This window comes from Myxocyprinus asiaticus, chromosome 22, assembly GCF_019703515.2.
Source record: "Myxocyprinus asiaticus isolate MX2 ecotype Aquarium Trade chromosome 22, UBuf_Myxa_2, whole genome shotgun sequence".
Classification (NCBI taxonomy): Eukaryota; Metazoa; Chordata; class Actinopteri; order Cypriniformes; family Catostomidae; genus Myxocyprinus; species Myxocyprinus asiaticus.
Window position 1 is genome coordinate 11,013,975 of NC_059365.1, and position 17,646 is coordinate 11,031,620.

A 17,646-nucleotide genomic window follows, 5' to 3' on the forward strand; every position below is an offset into this window, starting at 1 on the left:
AAGTTCACCTCTGGTCTGAGCTCCTCCCTCTTCAGAACCACCTTCGCCAAAGTCACGGAGACCGCCTCTCTCCACGGTTTTAGGAGATTAAGGTGGTAAATCTGATGTGCTCCGCCTCTATCCATTCGCTTAACCTCATAATCGATTTTCCCGACTCGCAGTGTGATCTCAAAGGGCCCTTGCCACTTGGCGAGTAATCTACAGCTCGATGTGGAGAGTAATACAAGAACTTTATCTCCCGGTGCAAATTCCCGTAGCCGAGGACCCCTATTATACAGCTGGCTTTGACATTCTTGAGCCTGGAGCAAATTCTCCTGTGTTAATTGCCCCAGTGTGTGGAGTTTTGCTCTCAGGTCAAGATTGTATTGAATTGTATTTTTGCTATTTGAAGGTCCCTCCCAATTTTCCCATAGGATTTTGAGCACACCACATGGTACAATAATTCAAATGGGGAGAACCCACCTGGAGGCTTGCGGGACCTCTCGAACTGCAAATAATAGGGGCTCGACCCACTGTCCCAATTTTGAGCATCTTCGTGCACGAACTTACGAATCATATTTTTTAGTGTCTGATTTTGGGGTCGATTTAATCCCCAATAATTCATACAGTTCGCGTAGTGTGCGTGACATAAGTGTCGTGCCTTGATCAGTGAGGATTTCTTTCTGAATACCCACTCGGGAGATTATTCTGAAGAGTACCTCCGCAATACTACTTGCTGAAATGTTGCGCAGAGGCACTTCTTCCGGATATCGCGTTGTATAGTCCACCAGAACAACACAGAGCGATGCCCGTGTGCTGTCCACTCTAATGGGCCGTCGAGGTCCATACCAATTCGTTCGAAGGGGACCTCGATCGATGGAAGGGGACGCAATGGCGCTCTTAGGGTGGCCGCTGGATGCACCAGCTGACATTCACGGCATGTCGCACACCATCTGTGAACACCCCCGTGAATACCCGGCCAATAGAAATGGGCCATTAGATGGTTCAGTGTTTTATCATGCCCTAAGTGACCTGCCGTCGGATTATAATGAGCCGTCTGGAATAACATTTCCCGATGGCTCTTCGGTGCTAAAAGTTGGGTTGTATCTTACTTTGTCTGAGCGTCCTGTGTCACTCGATACAACCGATCCTTGGTCAAATATGGATATGCAAGCACAATGTCTGGCCAGAGACGTTGACCATCAATCACGTTCACTTGATCAAAGGCATGCCTAAGGGTCTCGTCTCGTGTCTGCTCCAGAGGGATATCCCCAGCAGGGAATCCTTTAAGGTCTGGGGAAGCCGGAACTTACCTCTCCCTTACGTCATTCTGACGTGGAGCTGACGTAGATGGCCCCGGCTCTGCCTCCCCAGCCAGAGAATTGCAAACCACACACCGAGACACTTTGTTACAGGACCCATCCACACAAATTTCCCTCAATAAAGCAGTAAATGCCGGCCAATTCGTACCCAAGATTAGTGGATGGGCGAGGTGGGGACTAACCACAGCCTCTGCACTATACTTTTGTCCCCAAAATTGAATGATGACCGTCATTAACAGGTAATCGTGAACTTCCCCGTGCACACACCTTACTTTTACCTGCCGGCTTGTATCTAAAGCCTCGGATTGAATCAAGCTTTGGTGAATGGAGGTTTGATTACAACCTGAATCCACCAAGGCTTGATATGTACCCCCTTTATACTCGCAGGTATCCGCTCCTGCTCGATCGGGGGCAGCCTGTGGTACGTCGGGGACCCGGACCAATGTCTCCATCTTCATCATGGGGCATCAGTCCTGGAAATGCCCCGGACCCCCGCAGCTCCAGCAGACCGGCCCAGACTTGATGCCCACACACGTGGCAGTGGATTCGCCAGCCTGTGGGGGAGAGCGGAGAGGATTAGGGAAGGCCAGTGGGATGAATGGCCCACGGGACCAGGGAACCAGTTTTGGGGAATGAATTCCCCATTTCCGGGGAGCAGGAACAGGACGAGTGGAGGGGGAGTAAATGGAGAAAGAGGGAGAGAGAGAGATAAGGACTCGCCATTCCCCAGATACGTCGCTATATGGTCCTCAGCCAACTGGATCACCTCCTCCAGTGACGCCGGATGGTGGCACTGGACCCACTCCGCTGTTCCCTTTGGCAGCTGGGAGACGAATGGCTCCAGCACCTCTATGTTGATGAGGTCATCGGTGTCACCCTCCTCCTTAGCCAGCAACCACCACCGGCAGGCATCGCGGAGCTGTTGTACGAAGGCTAATGGGCTGCCGACCTCGCTCAGCATCAGTATGCGTAAACGCTGGCAGTGCTGTTCCAGGCTGCGGCCGACCTGTTGCAGGATGGCTTTCTTCAAATTGGCATACTCCAGGAGGTTGGCAACCGGGAGTTGTTGTGCCACGAGTTGGGCTTCCCCAGACAGCAGTGGTAGCAGATGGACCGCCCACCATGAGTGCAGCCACTTTAGGGTTCTGGCCATGTGTTCGAAGATCTCCAGGAAGGCCTCTGGGTCGTCCTGTGGAGTCATCTTCACGAGCATCACATGGGATCCTGCTGCTGCTGGAGTTATGGCTGAAGCCCTCTCCTGGAGCAGTAAGCTCCGCAACACCCGCCGGCACTCCGCTTGGGCCTGGAGGAGCACCTCGAAATGCTTATCCTGCTCCATCCGCAGCTCCAGAAGGGCCTGGTGTTGCACTTGGTGAATGCTGGCTTGAAGACTTCTTTCAGCGGCAAGGAAGTCATGGCAGCGTATCCTTCCTCCTTCCCAGGTTTTGGCACCACTGTGACAAGTTCTTTCAACTCTCTCAAGGAGGAAGCAGGAGGCAGGTAACATTTCAAGTTGTGGTTTTTTATTGCTCACACAAACTTCAAAAAGCTTTGCATCTGCTGCTCAATGACCATACACGAACACACCGCTACATGCCACTCTCTCCCCCTCCGTGGTCTGGATTGCCCTTTAAATCCCTCTCCGCTCTCACTGCAAACACAAAACAGCTGTTAGAGGTGATTTCTCATAGGTGTCAATCTTTACCCTACTCACTCTCTCTGCCTCACTCTGCACAGACGTCGCCACGCCCCCATCACCACACAGGATATTTATACTGCTCTTATCCATACAATAAAAGTGAATGGTGCCCAGGGGCTGTGTAAAGCTCCAGTATAGACAAAATAGCACTATAAAAGTGCTGGAGGGTGCTGTGGATGTGTGTCAATGGGTGTTGGATGAAAGAAGATGTGATTCTTCTGGTGGAAAGAAACTGTGAAGCGGTACGAGAAACTCGGAAGCTTATCAGACCAGTATGTGTATGTGCATTAAATCTAAAACACAGGCAAAGAGCATTTTATAAAAAGCCAACTTTTTTTTATTTTTTTATTTTATTTTTAATAATAACATCTGAAATGATAAAAATGTGATGGCCTTGATGTAGACTGAAAGTTTTTATGTGTGCATTACCCTAATGCCATCAGCATTGGTTTCTATGTTTCTAAGCTCTGAGTGAGAGCAAATTATTATTTATTTTTTTCACTTTTATTCATTCATATTGTTCATTTCAGCATAGTTTGTTGGTTACCTTATTTTGAAACCATACTTGGTTAGGTTTGTGAATAGAACAAATTATATATTTCCCGTGTGTCATACTTGTTTATTTTTAACTTGCATTTTAATTTACAAATTTTTGGTGAGTTAGAGTACTCGATTACAATAAAAAAAAAAAAAAAAAAAAAAATGCCCATCACTTGTCTATACGACTTGTGTTGAGGTGTATTCCAAGTGTTGTGTGAGGAAGTTGTTATTCACTGAAAGAATTATCTGCTGTAGCTTTCAAATCTCATTTGTGCAGTTTGAATATTCGCATATTCAAATTTGACATATCACAATCAGTTATGAGACACACAAGAATCAATGACATTTGACATTATTGACATCAAACTTGGTGTGACACATCTTGATGCACTATATTTGAATATGCACAAACATGAATGAGATTTAAGAGGAAAAAATCTTAAATTGTGGTCATAACAGCTATCAAATGGTTTCAGAATCCTTGGAATACAGCATATGCACTGTATAGGCTACTTTTACGGTGCTTTTGTAAATTGACAGCCCCATATCACCATTTACATTCATTGTACGGAAAAGAGCAGCGGGAACATTCTTCATAACATTTCCTCAGAATCATACAGATTTTGAACAACATGAGGTTGAGTAAATGATGCCAGAATTCAATTTCTTCTTTAAAAGAAATTAGTGAGATAGGATAAGAAGAAGTTATTTCCATGACAGCTTTCCAGTAACAACACGTTTTCAGAGACACCAAACCTCATTGAGTGGGGAGGCCAATCGCTCCCTAATCTATCCATCTCTTAGACACCAAAATGTACAGAGACTTTTGCTGATGATGTAGCGACCTATAAATAGCCTGTTATTTTTACCTCTGCCATCTTGGCCTAATTTCCCAGAGCTCCCAGGACTTCCAGCACTTCCTGTGGAATTGTGATTATGGAATGGTGCACTTAGAATCTTTGGAGTATCAATGTTTTTAGCATGTTGATTTATGACTCTAAAGGGGTGAAAAGAAACAAAGATTGTGCTGGCACTCTTTAGTCTGACTCACCGTTACTCTAATTTTGTGGGCCCACTAACTGCCAATTTAGCGAGGAACTCAGCTGAGAGAACGCTGTAAATGTCTTGGCAAAAAAGTAATGAACTTGCAATCCCATCGTTTGGTATTTAATAGTTTGAGTGAAAGGTTTTCAAATTGAGTTGTGAGCTAAATTCTTACAGATAAGCAGTCCTAAGTTTTAACTACCCACATTAACTTCAGGGACAATTATTATATTTTTGATTCCAAAACATATTTTACATTTTCTATGAAAATGGCACTAGTGCTGAACTTGGGTCAGTCTCAAAAGAGGGATTGTTTTCCTTCTGTTAGTGAGTTCTACAGTTGTCTACTCAATGTGATGTCATTCTGTTATCAAAACACTGCTCCAACACTGCATTAAACATTTGATTATTTTGTCTTATTTTCCGTTAAAATATCAAAACATCATTCAACACACCAACATTTAGTGGGGTTTATGCTTAAAATAAGAAAAAAAACTATTTGCCAATGAGGTATGAAAAATAAACTTATACCAAAGGTATAAGTTTATTTTATGAGGTACCAAAAATAATTTTCTAACCCTACAGTATATTTGTATTTTTTCTGGCAAAAATATCTAAACATCAAGTTACATTTACTTGAATGAAATTTGCAGAATTTATAATGTCTAATTTTATTTTAACATGGTTGGCAATTTCTTTGAATCAGAATTAATTATGCTAATTTCTGATGTAATGTCTGTAACATCTCAAAAACATGAATTACAGACACTCCTGGAAACATAATATATAATTTGATTAAAAAAAAAATTAAAAAAATAATCTGACTTTCTATAGCTTGGTATTATTTAAAATTTCACAACTTAGTCCCACAGTCCACATACTGTATGTGGACATCAATTTTTTATTTTTATTTTGCATGTTTCTTAGGGGCTACTAGTTACAAATAAAAAAGGGGAACGGAAAATGCACACAGCAGTCACGTTTGGGTCTCAGGAGGATAAGCATAAACCTCACATAATTTTTTTTTTCTTCTTTTTTTCTTAGGACACTCTTCTCAAGTAAAAGTGTCCTGTTTTAAGGATATTTCTACAGGAAAATAAGACAAAAATATTTTAGAGTTAGATAATAATTGGCAGTGTATCTGTCTATCTGCCATCTATTTGGCATCTGTCTGTCTGTCTATCTGTCTGTCTATCTGTCTACATCTCATTTCTACATCAATGTATAACAGGAAAGTCCCATAGATTGTTCTTTTCCCCATCCTTTTCCATGTGTGGGCAGATTCAGCTGAAGATCTGAGACTGGTATGATTATATAGATGAGGGGAGATAGATGGAGGCAGCATTCGGAGAAGGAGGAGGGGTGTTCTAGCTCTGCCTTGTCCCTGTTGTCCTTGAGAAGCCTCAGTAATCCCCACAGTCCCTTGTCTCTGCTTTGCATTCAGGATCACCACCACGGCTGCCTGTATGATGGACCTGAGGCGATACCCGCTGGACGAGCAGAACTGCACGCTGGAGATCGAGAGCTGTAAGTCTCGCACCACCTAATGTCCCTCTTGACTCGGCCCACATCCTTTCGCAGTACCAGATCTACAGTATGCATCTTTTTTTATTGAAGCTATCAATTTGACTTGTAAATTTAGTGCAATTAATTAAAAATATACTACAATAAAAAATAATTAATTTGACCTGTGTGTAAGACATTTTTCATACCATTAGGCAATACGGCAGGCAATGTAACTACACAAACCACACTTAATAAGGGCATTTAGCAGAGGATACGCAAGGAGCCATTCACACAAGACAATTTCTTGCGTTCAAAGACAGCTGGACGAAGCGCAACAATGGAGCAAACGTAAATGTCACAAGACACGCTTTTCAAGGTAGAACTTTAAAACTTGTAACTTGATATGTCATTGTAAAAAATTTGGCATGCATGGTGCAGAACATGGCACAAAGGCCAAAGACAACAGCCTGATGGATATGCATACAGACCGACAATTAAAAAATACTGCAGATGGAATACAAGAATGCTTCCTGTGTGAATGGCTTTTAAGAGTGCAAAATGGATTGCTGACTATAGGTCAGTGTTAGGCTTATGTTTAATGATATGGTAATAAAACAAACAATATGTAGACTTCTGAAGCCACTTTTTGTCTGTTCAACATTTGGGGGCTTTTATCAGTAATAATTCATATATGCATTTAATTTGATTAATTAATCACCATATCATGCTACATCCTCAAAGGGCGTTCATACATACAGCGTTTAAATAGCTGGAAGTCACAAAGTCTCTGTGCTGTTTGTAGTGGGCATTGCCTCTCAACTGCGGTATCCAACAGTATCAGGCAGCGGATTACTGTCTGCACTTCCATTGGTAGTCGGCACATCACATTGCTGCTAATTTGCATAAAATTTAGCTTTGCTCAACTTTATCGCATTGCCAAAAGTCACTGTCTATCAAGTCGCTGGATATAGCCAACTCTCATTGAAAATGAATCACTTCTGATCGCTTTTGTGTGAACGCCTCTTTACAGCAAACAATGTATCTCTCACACTAGTCTGATGTCAGAGCGTTAACCACTGAAGATCTGGTTTTTCAGCCTTTTACCGACAGCAGTGGTAAATTATTTATTTACAGTCATAACAAAAGCTAATCATCTCCCTCTTTATCAAGATGAATGGGCTTTCTATTTTGCCATTATTGCCTGTAATTGTGTGTAACGCAATTTCTCTTGTAATAAAAAATGAAAGCCATAGGAGAAGAATGAGAGGTCTTCTCAGTGTTTTATCTGCGTCCCTGGAGTCATGGATTACAGCGCTGTGATGTGATGCTCAGGCACAGACTGTCTCCGTTTGATCATTAAGTTGCCAGAAGCGTTAAGCAGCCCAAAAACAGTGAGGGTCAGGACTGGCTTCCTTTCACTCTTAATACATACACATGCAGTGCTCCTTTTTCTCACCCCATCGTTCAGTCTTTTCATTTCTGTCTGTTTTCCTTCTTTCTTTCATTCACTCATTCATTCTCTTCTCCTTTCTAATTTCTCACTTGTCCCTCTTTTGCTGGCTCATTCCATGAATAGGTTCACTTTGCTTTGTTAAATTTTTTTAAGCATTAGAGACACAAATCTCATGTTTTCTGTTGTAAGAACTGTAAGATAGAGCATGTTAGATGAACTAACACAACAAACAGTTAAGTTAGCATGAAAAGTAGCTACTTTTAAATACATTAAATGTCTTAAAATGGTGATTTTGGCCTGTCCCACCTCAGAAGGCTTGACCTTCTCCACTGTATCCAACAACTAAAATCATAAAACAAAGTCATAATTTAACATTATCTATTGAATTGATATTCAATTAATTGAAGTAAAAAAATTACCTGAATAATATTAAGCTGTGCCCCACACTTTGTGCCAACCTTGTCGCCGATTGATTTTCCCCTATTATAAAAAAAGAACATTGTATAAAACTGCGAAACCCAGGAAGTAACATTATTTGGCACTTTCTATTTACCAAAAAAATACAAATAAAAAATAAATAAATACATTGTCAAAATGCAAAATGTAATTACCACAGAAGCACATCAAGTCTTAACTATCACGAAAATACAGAACGAGACGTTGTCTGCAAGCGCTTTTCATGTGGAGTCCAAAGCGGCGCTTGATGCTGGCGTTGACGCCCTGACACGAATAATGAATGCGGCTTCACGATTGCTATAACAATGCGGATAGCCGCAGTCTGCCAGCTGATTAATATTGTGGAGGATGAGAGTTTAAGAGATTTATTGCCCATTGCAATGAATATGCAACCTATGTGGGGACTAGTTCTTTCAATTTGTCAACCTCCTATATAGACTTTGGGTAGCGTTTAATGTTACTTGAAATTGTGCTATTTTAATGCATTTCTGTCTTTATACTGTGGAAGGCTTTGCTTGGAAAATGTTATTAAAACTTTATATTGTTACATATTGTTTTGTTTTCTTGCCTAAGAAAAAAATAAGTGCATTTTGCCAGGAAAAGAAGTATTTATAGAGTAAAATTTCAGCACTTTCAAAATATGTGATTAATCGCGATTAACTATGAAACAGTATGCGATTAATTGTGATTAAAAATTGTAATCGACTGACAGCACTAATATATATATATATATATATATATATATATATATATATATATATATATATATATGTGTGTGTGTGTGTGTGTGTGTGTGTGTGTGTGATATATATATGTGTGTATATATACAGTATATATAAACAATTTATTGATATATATAGTATATATACAGAATTTATTTTTATATATTTTAATTAAATAAACTTATTTTTTATTATTATAAACTTAATTGTTAATTTAGAAAATAACACAATTCACACAAATCATTGTTTTAAATTGTATTCAGACATGTGTCAAAGTTTGGTGACACGGTTGGAAAAATTGCAAAGGTAATAGAAAACAGTTCCTAATATTTATTTAGTGACCTCCTGAGGTTGAGGATCAACATTTTTTAGCACCTCTTTCAAATGACCATTTCTTAAATAATAAATGAAAACTTTCAGTTTTATACCTTATTTGTGAAAGTGCATCTGTCTCTCTACCCTTCCATATGCACATACTATATTCACAATTGAGCCTTTTTACCATGTATTTAATGTGTGTATCTTCACTCGTCAGAAAGCAGAGGGCTGGGAATGTAACGTCCTGGAACAGAAATGCTATCAGTGTCAGCGTGTGCTATTTCATGCCGGCTAATGAGACGCAAGCTTAAGCCTACTTTTCCCTGATAAACTTCATTCTTGATACATTTTTAATGGACACAATTTAGAAACAGATTTTAAAGCATAGCAGAGCAGAATCTTCAGTCAGTCATCTCTGATGTCGAATCCAGCTCGCTTTTTCTCTCGTTTCTTTCAAGGCCCTGAGGGGATAAGTAGGGCACTGTAGTGGTAACCCCTCCGAGCAGAGTAAAATGATGTGATCTGTTGACAGTAATCAGAAAGTCAATTGACAAAATCAGACGCAGTGGCACAGAGATAATACATTTAATAGAAAGTGAAACACCAGTCCTACCCAGTCCAACAGCAGTTTTCTCTTGAGTCCTGAGCTCTCTCTCTTTCTTTCTCTCTCTCTCTCTCTCTCTCTCTCTCTCTCTCGTGCATTCTCTTGTTCTCTCTCTCTCTCTCCATTACATCTACTCTTAAAAGCCTTTTCAGACAGTGGGGTGAACATGACACAACCTTATGCAGTTATGGTCTACAAATGCTCATCACATGGCTAAGCCTCTTCTGCAGGTGTCATATTTACATCACATTTCTCTCTGCCCCATTAAATCAAATTAATAAGCTGCATATTGTTATCTTTGTCACAAAGCAGAAATCAAATTTGGAGTTTTGTGGCTTTTAGTCCATGTCTGTTAGTTTTGAGGTCATCTATATTCTAGTGTATTCCGAACAGTTGACAGAATTCACTTTTAGGAGATAAACATTTAAAATTGACAGTATTTTGCTTTCATGAAAACTGACCAAAAATATTGATGACTCGGTATCTTGCACTCACTAAATTTGTCCAATCAAATGATCTCTACAATGAGAATGTCCCTCCCCCAATATACCAGCTACTTCACACTAGCAGTAGCAAGCAACAAATTACATTCATGGGTGTAAAAACTAAAACTAAAGGCCATTGTTTGTTTGTTTCTTTTTTTTTTTTTTAAAGGGACGAGCCCCTACATCAATAGGAAATCCGCATAATCTAACACCGGAAAGAAAACTGCACTCGTCATGTGATTTCATGGGGTCTTTAAAGATAAAGTGTCTAGTTTCTGTGCCACTAGCGTAACTAAATGGAATTACAATAATAATGATTGTTTTCAAATGGATTTCCTGAACATTCCGCCTATTTTCCATTGGTCGGACAAGACAGTCTTGCCCCAAACTCACACCACTGGATGATCGGTTGTCGCTGTGTTGTGCTGGTTGGGATGCTCAAACAAACATAGTAGCAATGTTTTGATAGCGCAACAGTCACATTGTTTACGTGAGGAAATAAACCTAAAAATGGATTATTTATTTACATACTAGATGTTTCCGCATATTAACCAGGGTGTATGATAAAATTACTTTAGCAGAAAATATTACACACTTCAGCATTAATGCTTAATAAGGGCTACAGCTTTGCTGGCCTTTTTAGGTCTGTACCTGGTTGCTAAGTCATGCAGAGATAACTCCCTTGAATATGAAGAAATCAGAAGCTCATCTTAAATTATTCAATACACTAAATAGGTCACTGGTTCTCATTATAAGTTGCATGCAGACAAACTGGTACAGATGGAGAAGGAACCTTAGCGAGGATGGAGAATAAGCAAACACACTTCACAGATTCCTTCATGGATGTGTATTTGTGTCTGTTTCATAACCAAGCACCCCCCTACATTATTTAATGATTACTTGTTTTGAAATCTGAATGTCGTTGTCAATATTTATAAAGCATGGTTGCAGAAAGTAATGTAGAATTCAGTCAGGCATTATCCAGAGCGCATTTGCTGCTGCTGTTGTTCCTCTTTTTTTTAGATGTACTGAAATGTATGAAGCTGTTCTGTCAGTTTGCCGTAAAACACATGTGTTCTGTATCCTTCACAGATGGCTACACCACAGATGATATCGAGTTCTACTGGCGAGGGGGAGAAGGTGCCGTTTCGGGAGTGGAGAGGATAGAACTGCCCCAATTCTCCATCGTGGACTACAAACTCATCTCCAAGAACGTGGTCTTCTCTACAGGTTGAGTTTGTCCTCCTTTGCATGTGTGTTACAGTTGGGAACATTAGGAAGATCTGTTCAAAAGTCGGTTTGATCTGGGATTGGGCAATATGACCAAAATCTTGTACCACAGTACAGTATGAGTAATTCTGTATTGCGGTATCAGATTACAATATTCATATTACAAAATAGGTATTTTTGCTGGTATTTTAATAACCATGTATGTAGAAATGCATATTTTTGGATAATCCAGTGAATTAAATACTTAACAAATGAATGGTTCTCTTTTGGATACAACTTGATGGATACAAACCAAACCAAAAGATAAGATTATTCATAAAAAATGAATAAGTCTGATATAAGTGCAAAAGCAGTTTCACTTTATGTAACACTTGATTTTAAACACAAGACTCAAAACTGTAATCTATAAAAATGAATAGTTCTGAATCTAAATTCTAAATGGATGAGCCACATTTAAAATAGCTGATATACATACAATTAACAACAATTTCAATTTAACAATTTTCTTTATTTATCACACATTATACATTTGCACATATACAGTGAAATTCTTCTTTTTCACATATCCCAGCTAGGCTGGGGTCAGAGTGCAGGGTCAGCCATGATACGGCACCCCTGGAGCAGATAGGGTCAAGGGCCTTGCTCAAGGGCCCAACAGTGGCATCTTGGTAGTGCTGGGGCTTGAACCCCTGACCTTCTGATCAGTAACCCAGAGCCTTAACTGCTGAGCTACCACTGCCCGTATGGTGACGGCATGTCAGTCTATATTAATGCGGTGATTTATGACGTTTCTCAGCAAATGTAAACAACTTTGTGTTGTGCATATCAAGTTCTTCCTCGTCTTGACATGTTTGAGGCACACCGCACTCTTTATTTTCGCATTACTCAGTGGTTCTTCACTCACGTGTAAATGACATAATGAAGTCCTGTCTACTAATGGTGCTTTCATGTCATGTCGGAATTACAGTAATTTTGAGATTCCAACTTGTAAGAAACGTTCACATCTTCGTAAAACTCGTAATTAATTGCTGAAATTTATTAAAGTTGTCAACTTGAGGGGGGCCTGGGTAGCTCAGTGGTAAAATACGCTGGCTACCACCCCTGGAGTTCACTAGTTCGCTAGTTCGAATCCCAGGGTGTGCTGAGTGACTCCAGCCAGGTCTCCTAAGCAACCAAATTGGCCCGGTTGCTAGGGAGGGTAGAGTCACATGGGGTAACCTCCTCGTGGTTGCTATAATGTGGTTTGTTCTCGGTGGGGCACATGGTGAATTGAGCATGGTTGCCACAGTGGATGGCGTGAAGCCTCCACACGCGCTATGTCTCCGTGGCAACGCGCTCAACAAGCCACATGATAAGATGTGCGGGTTGACTGTCTCGGACGCAGAGGCAACTGGGATTCATCCTCCACCACCCGGACTGAGGCGAATCACTATGCGACCACAAGGACTTAGAGCGCATTGGGAATTGGGCATTCCAAATTGGGAGAAAAAGGGGAAAAATCCCCCCCCCCCCCCAAAAAAAAAAAAAAGTTGTCAACTTGGAATTCTATTGAAATTTCGACTTGATTGTGACAATGTCATGTTAAACAAACCAAAATGGCAGCGGCCTTAACAGTTAACGGTAGTTTACACATATTTTTTTGTTTGAAATACAATTTTATTATAGCCATTCTTACCTGGAGTGTTTTATTTGTTCTTAAATGTTTTGTTAGAACATCAAGGGTCTTATTTTAAGAGCGCTATGCCTTAAGCCCAGCGCTATGCAATATATCATATGCGCAAAGTCACTGGGCATGGCCATGAAGTTTTGATCGCAAAGCGCTAATGGGCTGAGTCAAGTGCAATTTAATTCTTCTCCAGTTATTGCACCATCTGCGTCCAATTATACACGTCAATCAACGTAAATGAAGACAGACCATTCATAAGAATTATGTAGTGTAGATGGGCTGCATGCAATGCATCCCCTGCTCTGTGACTGTATTGTTGCCTTGTGTTGCTCTGAACCGCGATGTATGTGTTGTATTCTGTATGTTCTCTATTGGCCTCTCTGGGACTATTGGCTCTCGTCCTGCTCACCTGTGTCTCACCTGCTTGAAATATGCTTTGTTTCTCTCCAATTTTTAATTGTTTTGTAATGTATATTAGTTATGCGTGTCTCTATTTAATGTTTTATGATTAATTTCTGTACAGCATCCTTGAGTTTGAAATTGTGCTATACAAAATAAACGTATTATTATTGTTATTAACAATCATATTGATCTACTGACACAAAACTCATGGCTAGTATTAAAAGGGATCAATAGCTCCTTTATATCATCTGCTGGTGGAATCCCTAAACTGCATATGCAGGAACTTAGTTCAGACTTTGCGCTGAGAATAGACGTGCTTCTCAGATGTCTTAGCGCAATAACCTTTTTCTCAGGAAAATAGCAATTTGCACTTTGCACCACTTTATTAATATACAATACACCCACAGATTACATGCCTACTCCCTCAGATAGCACAAGCACTCTCACCCATGCCCACTTGTGCTTTGCGCTGGCACGAAAATTGGATTTAAAATTAGCTCTCTCATGAAAATTGGAAAAGACATTGCGCACAGTTGTTGCGCATTGCACTGCACCTAGCGTGGTCACGAAAAAGTGCCCATAGAGGTGAATTCACGAATATGTTGTGATTTAAACATAAACGAGCCTCACATAGGTTTTGTGTTTTGTTTTGATTTGTTTTCCATGAACAGTTCAGATTAGAATCTCCAAGTTGTAATCTTTTAATTACAGTAAATCCGACTCGACATGAACACACTGTAATAGTCAAGCAAATATATGTACCATGGTGAAAACTGTATAGAAAAAGGCCTATATAGCTATAAGTCCTACTTTGTAAAAATGTTTATGTCAGGTAACCTAAAAAGTGCATGTGGTAACATCTAAATTAACTGGTCAAAACCAACTAATCAAATGTTTAAGGGTTAGAACAAGTAAAAACAGATCATTGAAGTAACAATTGCACGTTACCACTTTTTACAGTGTATATACAGTCATACCACCCAGCCTTGGTTGGATCCCTGCAATTTATCCGCAAAATCTTCACAAGCTGAAATGCTGTGGTGCCAATGTTATTACAGACATTGTTACAATGTCCTTTTGCCCAACCAAACCTTGAAGCGATGTGTGACGAGTAACTACGTGAGTAAGTGCACATAATTTGTGTTTTTCTCCAGTCTTATTATCATCACTGGTCTGCCTTTCAGGAACAGATGAAGTCATGCGGTCTGGTGGGCTGACTTTACCCACACTGCACTCTCACACACTGCACACTTATTATTGCTTACTGTTCAGACAGGAAATATATTTGTTTCTATTATAGAGCATGAACAAAACTGTATCCTTCTGTTTTTTTTTAATTAGGTTCCTACCCACGTCTGTCCCTCAGTTTCAAACTGAAGAGGAACATTGGTTACTTCATCCTGCAGACTTACATGCCCTCCATCCTGATCACTATCCTATCCTGGGTATCTTTCTGGATCAACTATGATGCTTCTGCCGCCCGAGTGGCTTTAGGTGGGATATCTGGTCAAGTGTGTCAACAGTCAAACACTGCATCTGAATTTAGTTATTCATGCTTATGGTGACCACCCAGTATATGCTTATAGATGAGCTATTATGGTTCTTCTGATTTATGGTACTGATATGTGTTTGCCTCTCATTTCAGTTGTGTAATACATCAGTGACCATAATTTGCCACCATCCTTGTTGGTTTTGGAACAATTCCTATTAACCCATCAGATTTAGGTTTAGGGATAGGGAAAAGGGTTGGAATAGAGTAAAGCGAAATCATATGTGGGATATTTCTACCTGATATCTCCAATTTACGACTATAAAGGTCAGAAGCACTCAGAAGATGACATATAAAGAAACGTCCTGGTTACTTGCGTAACCTCCATTCCCTGATGGAGGGAACGAGACGTTTTGTCGATGTAGTGACACTAGGGGTCACTCTTGGGAGCCCGAAACACCTCTGGTCTTTGATAATAGGGCAATGAAAATTGGCGAGTGGTATTTGCATACCACTCCCCCAGACATACGGGTATAAAAGGAGCTGGTATGCAACCACTCATTCAGGTTTTGTGCTGAGGAGCCGAGACAAGGTCCCGGCCATTTCAGCGGGTAGTTCAGCGTTATGGCAGGAGGGACACAACGTCTCGTTCCCTCCATCAGTAAGTAACCAGGACGTTCCCTATCTGTCATTCACTCGACGTTGTGTCGATGTAGTGACACTAGGGGTCCCTATACGAAATGCCACAACTGGCTGAACTGTGTTACGTGAACTGGCAGTGTGTGATGGGCAGACCGCTGTGTGCCTTATAGCCAGTGCACCAGGCCGACACGTAACCTCTCCCAACGCTGTTATGAGTGTCGAACGGCCCTTCGGGAACAAATCGACTGACCAAAAGATAGAGATAGGCTAGCCCAGTCGTGGCCTCTTATCCTCTTTTTTCCTCTCCCCAAAAAAAGAATTAACCAACAGGGGACACCAGGTCTACGTTGGGGGTGGTGTCCCTCCCAAGGGGAAGACACCGTGGAGACCACACCCTGCCCAGGGGAGGGGGGGGGTATTTGAGTGGAAATACGTCACATGGTCTTGCCGAGATTTGTCGGAAGTATGTCATGTGGAGAAGTCCCATGGTAGGTCCTACCCTACGGGGGAGGAGTTTCTACAAACATGGTCACTGGGACAGAGGGGCCTCTGCCCAAGGAAGATGCAGTTTACCAACAGGGAAATGAATTAGCAGAAGATATACATCGCATGGGGTTACCTATGGGCAGCCAACACATGCGGAGAACCTACCCAAGTACAGGGCTGAGTTTCTCCGCAAACTCGTCATCCAGGGAACACAGTTTGTGAACACTACTGGGAGTCAACAGTGCATGTCTTCAGCTCAGGGGAGGTGAAAGGCGCTATGTGCAAGCGATACACCCGGCCAGCTGTCCTGGACTTACCTACTTGTGCCTGCCACTACACGGGACGAAACTGGTTCCACCCGGAGAACCTCGCAAATGTGTTGGGTGTTGCCCAGCCTGCTGCTCTGCAAATGTCTGTTAGAGAGGCGCCACCGGTCAAGGCCCAGGAGGCCGCCACACTCCTGGTAGAATGGACTCGTAGCCCTGCCGGGGGCGGCACGTCCTGGGTGTGATATGCCATTGTTATGGCATCAATGACCCAGTGGGTGATCCTCTGCTTGGAGACAGCGCTTCCTTTCCACTGTCCACCAAAGCAGACAAAGAGCTGCTCAGAGACTCTAAAGCTCTGCGTGCGATCCAAATAGATGCGTAAAGCACGCACCGGACACAGCAACATCAGGGCTGGGTCTGCCTCCTGGGGCAGCTCTTGCAGGTTCACCACCTGATCCCTAAAAGGGGTCATGGGAACCTTGGACACATAGCCCGGTCGGGGTCTCAGGATCACATGAGAGTAGCCCAGACCGAACGCCAGGCACGTTTCGCTGACAGAGAACACTTGCAGGTCTCCTACCCTCTTGATGGAAGTGAACGCAGTCAGGAGGGCAGTCTTCAAAGAGAGTGCCTTATGCTCAGCTGACTGCAATGGCTCAAAGGGGGCTCTCTGTAGACCCTGAAGAACTACAGAGAGGTCCCATGAGGGAATGAGGCGTGGTCTGAAGAGATTCAGCCTCCTGGCGCCTCTCAGGAACCTGATGATCAGGTCGTGCTTCCCTAAGGACTGTGTCATGGTGTGCCTACATACACCTTCAAGGTGGAGGGGGACAGCCGCCCTTCCAACCTCTCTTGCAGGAAGGAAAGCACCGATCCGACTGCGCATCTCTGGGGGTCTTTGCATCAGGAAGAACACCACTTAGCGAACAGACGCCACTTCAAGGCATACAGGTGCCTCGTAGAGAGGGCCCTAGCCTGAGTGGTCATGTCTACCACCGTGGGTGGTAGGCCACTTAAGTCTTCCACGTCCCGTCCAGGGGCCAGACATGGAGATTCCAGAGGTCTGGTTGCGGGTGCCGAATCGACTCCAAATCAGCTGGACCACCTGAGGGTGGAGTCTCTACTCTCCCCTGAGTGTAACCTGCCGTGACAGCGCTTCCGCTGCAGTGTTGAGGTCGCCTGAGATGTGAATGGCTCGCAGCGACTTGAGGTGCTGCTGACTCCAGAGGAGGACATGGCGGGCGAGTTGTGACATACAACGGGAGCGTAGACCGCCTTGACGGTTGATATATGCTACCGTTGCCGTGTTGTTTGTCCGAACTAACACATGCTTG

General features: G+C 42.1%; 1 protein-coding gene across 2 annotated transcripts in view; it reads left to right on the forward strand.

Moving 5' to 3' along the window:
- gabrb2a (gamma-aminobutyric acid type A receptor subunit beta2a) overlaps positions 1 to 17,646 on the forward strand; it is a 65,471-nt gene that overhangs the window by 37,171 nt on the left and 10,654 nt on the right. For both annotated transcript variants that reach the window (XM_051650186.1, XM_051650187.1), the window contains exons 5-7: positions 6,029 to 6,111; positions 11,221 to 11,358; positions 14,768 to 14,920. In XM_051650186.1, coding sequence (XP_051506146.1) covers positions 6,029 to 6,111; positions 11,221 to 11,358; positions 14,768 to 14,920 — 374 coding nt within the window. The remainder of the gene's footprint in view (positions 1 to 6,028; positions 6,112 to 11,220; positions 11,359 to 14,767; positions 14,921 to 17,646) is intronic.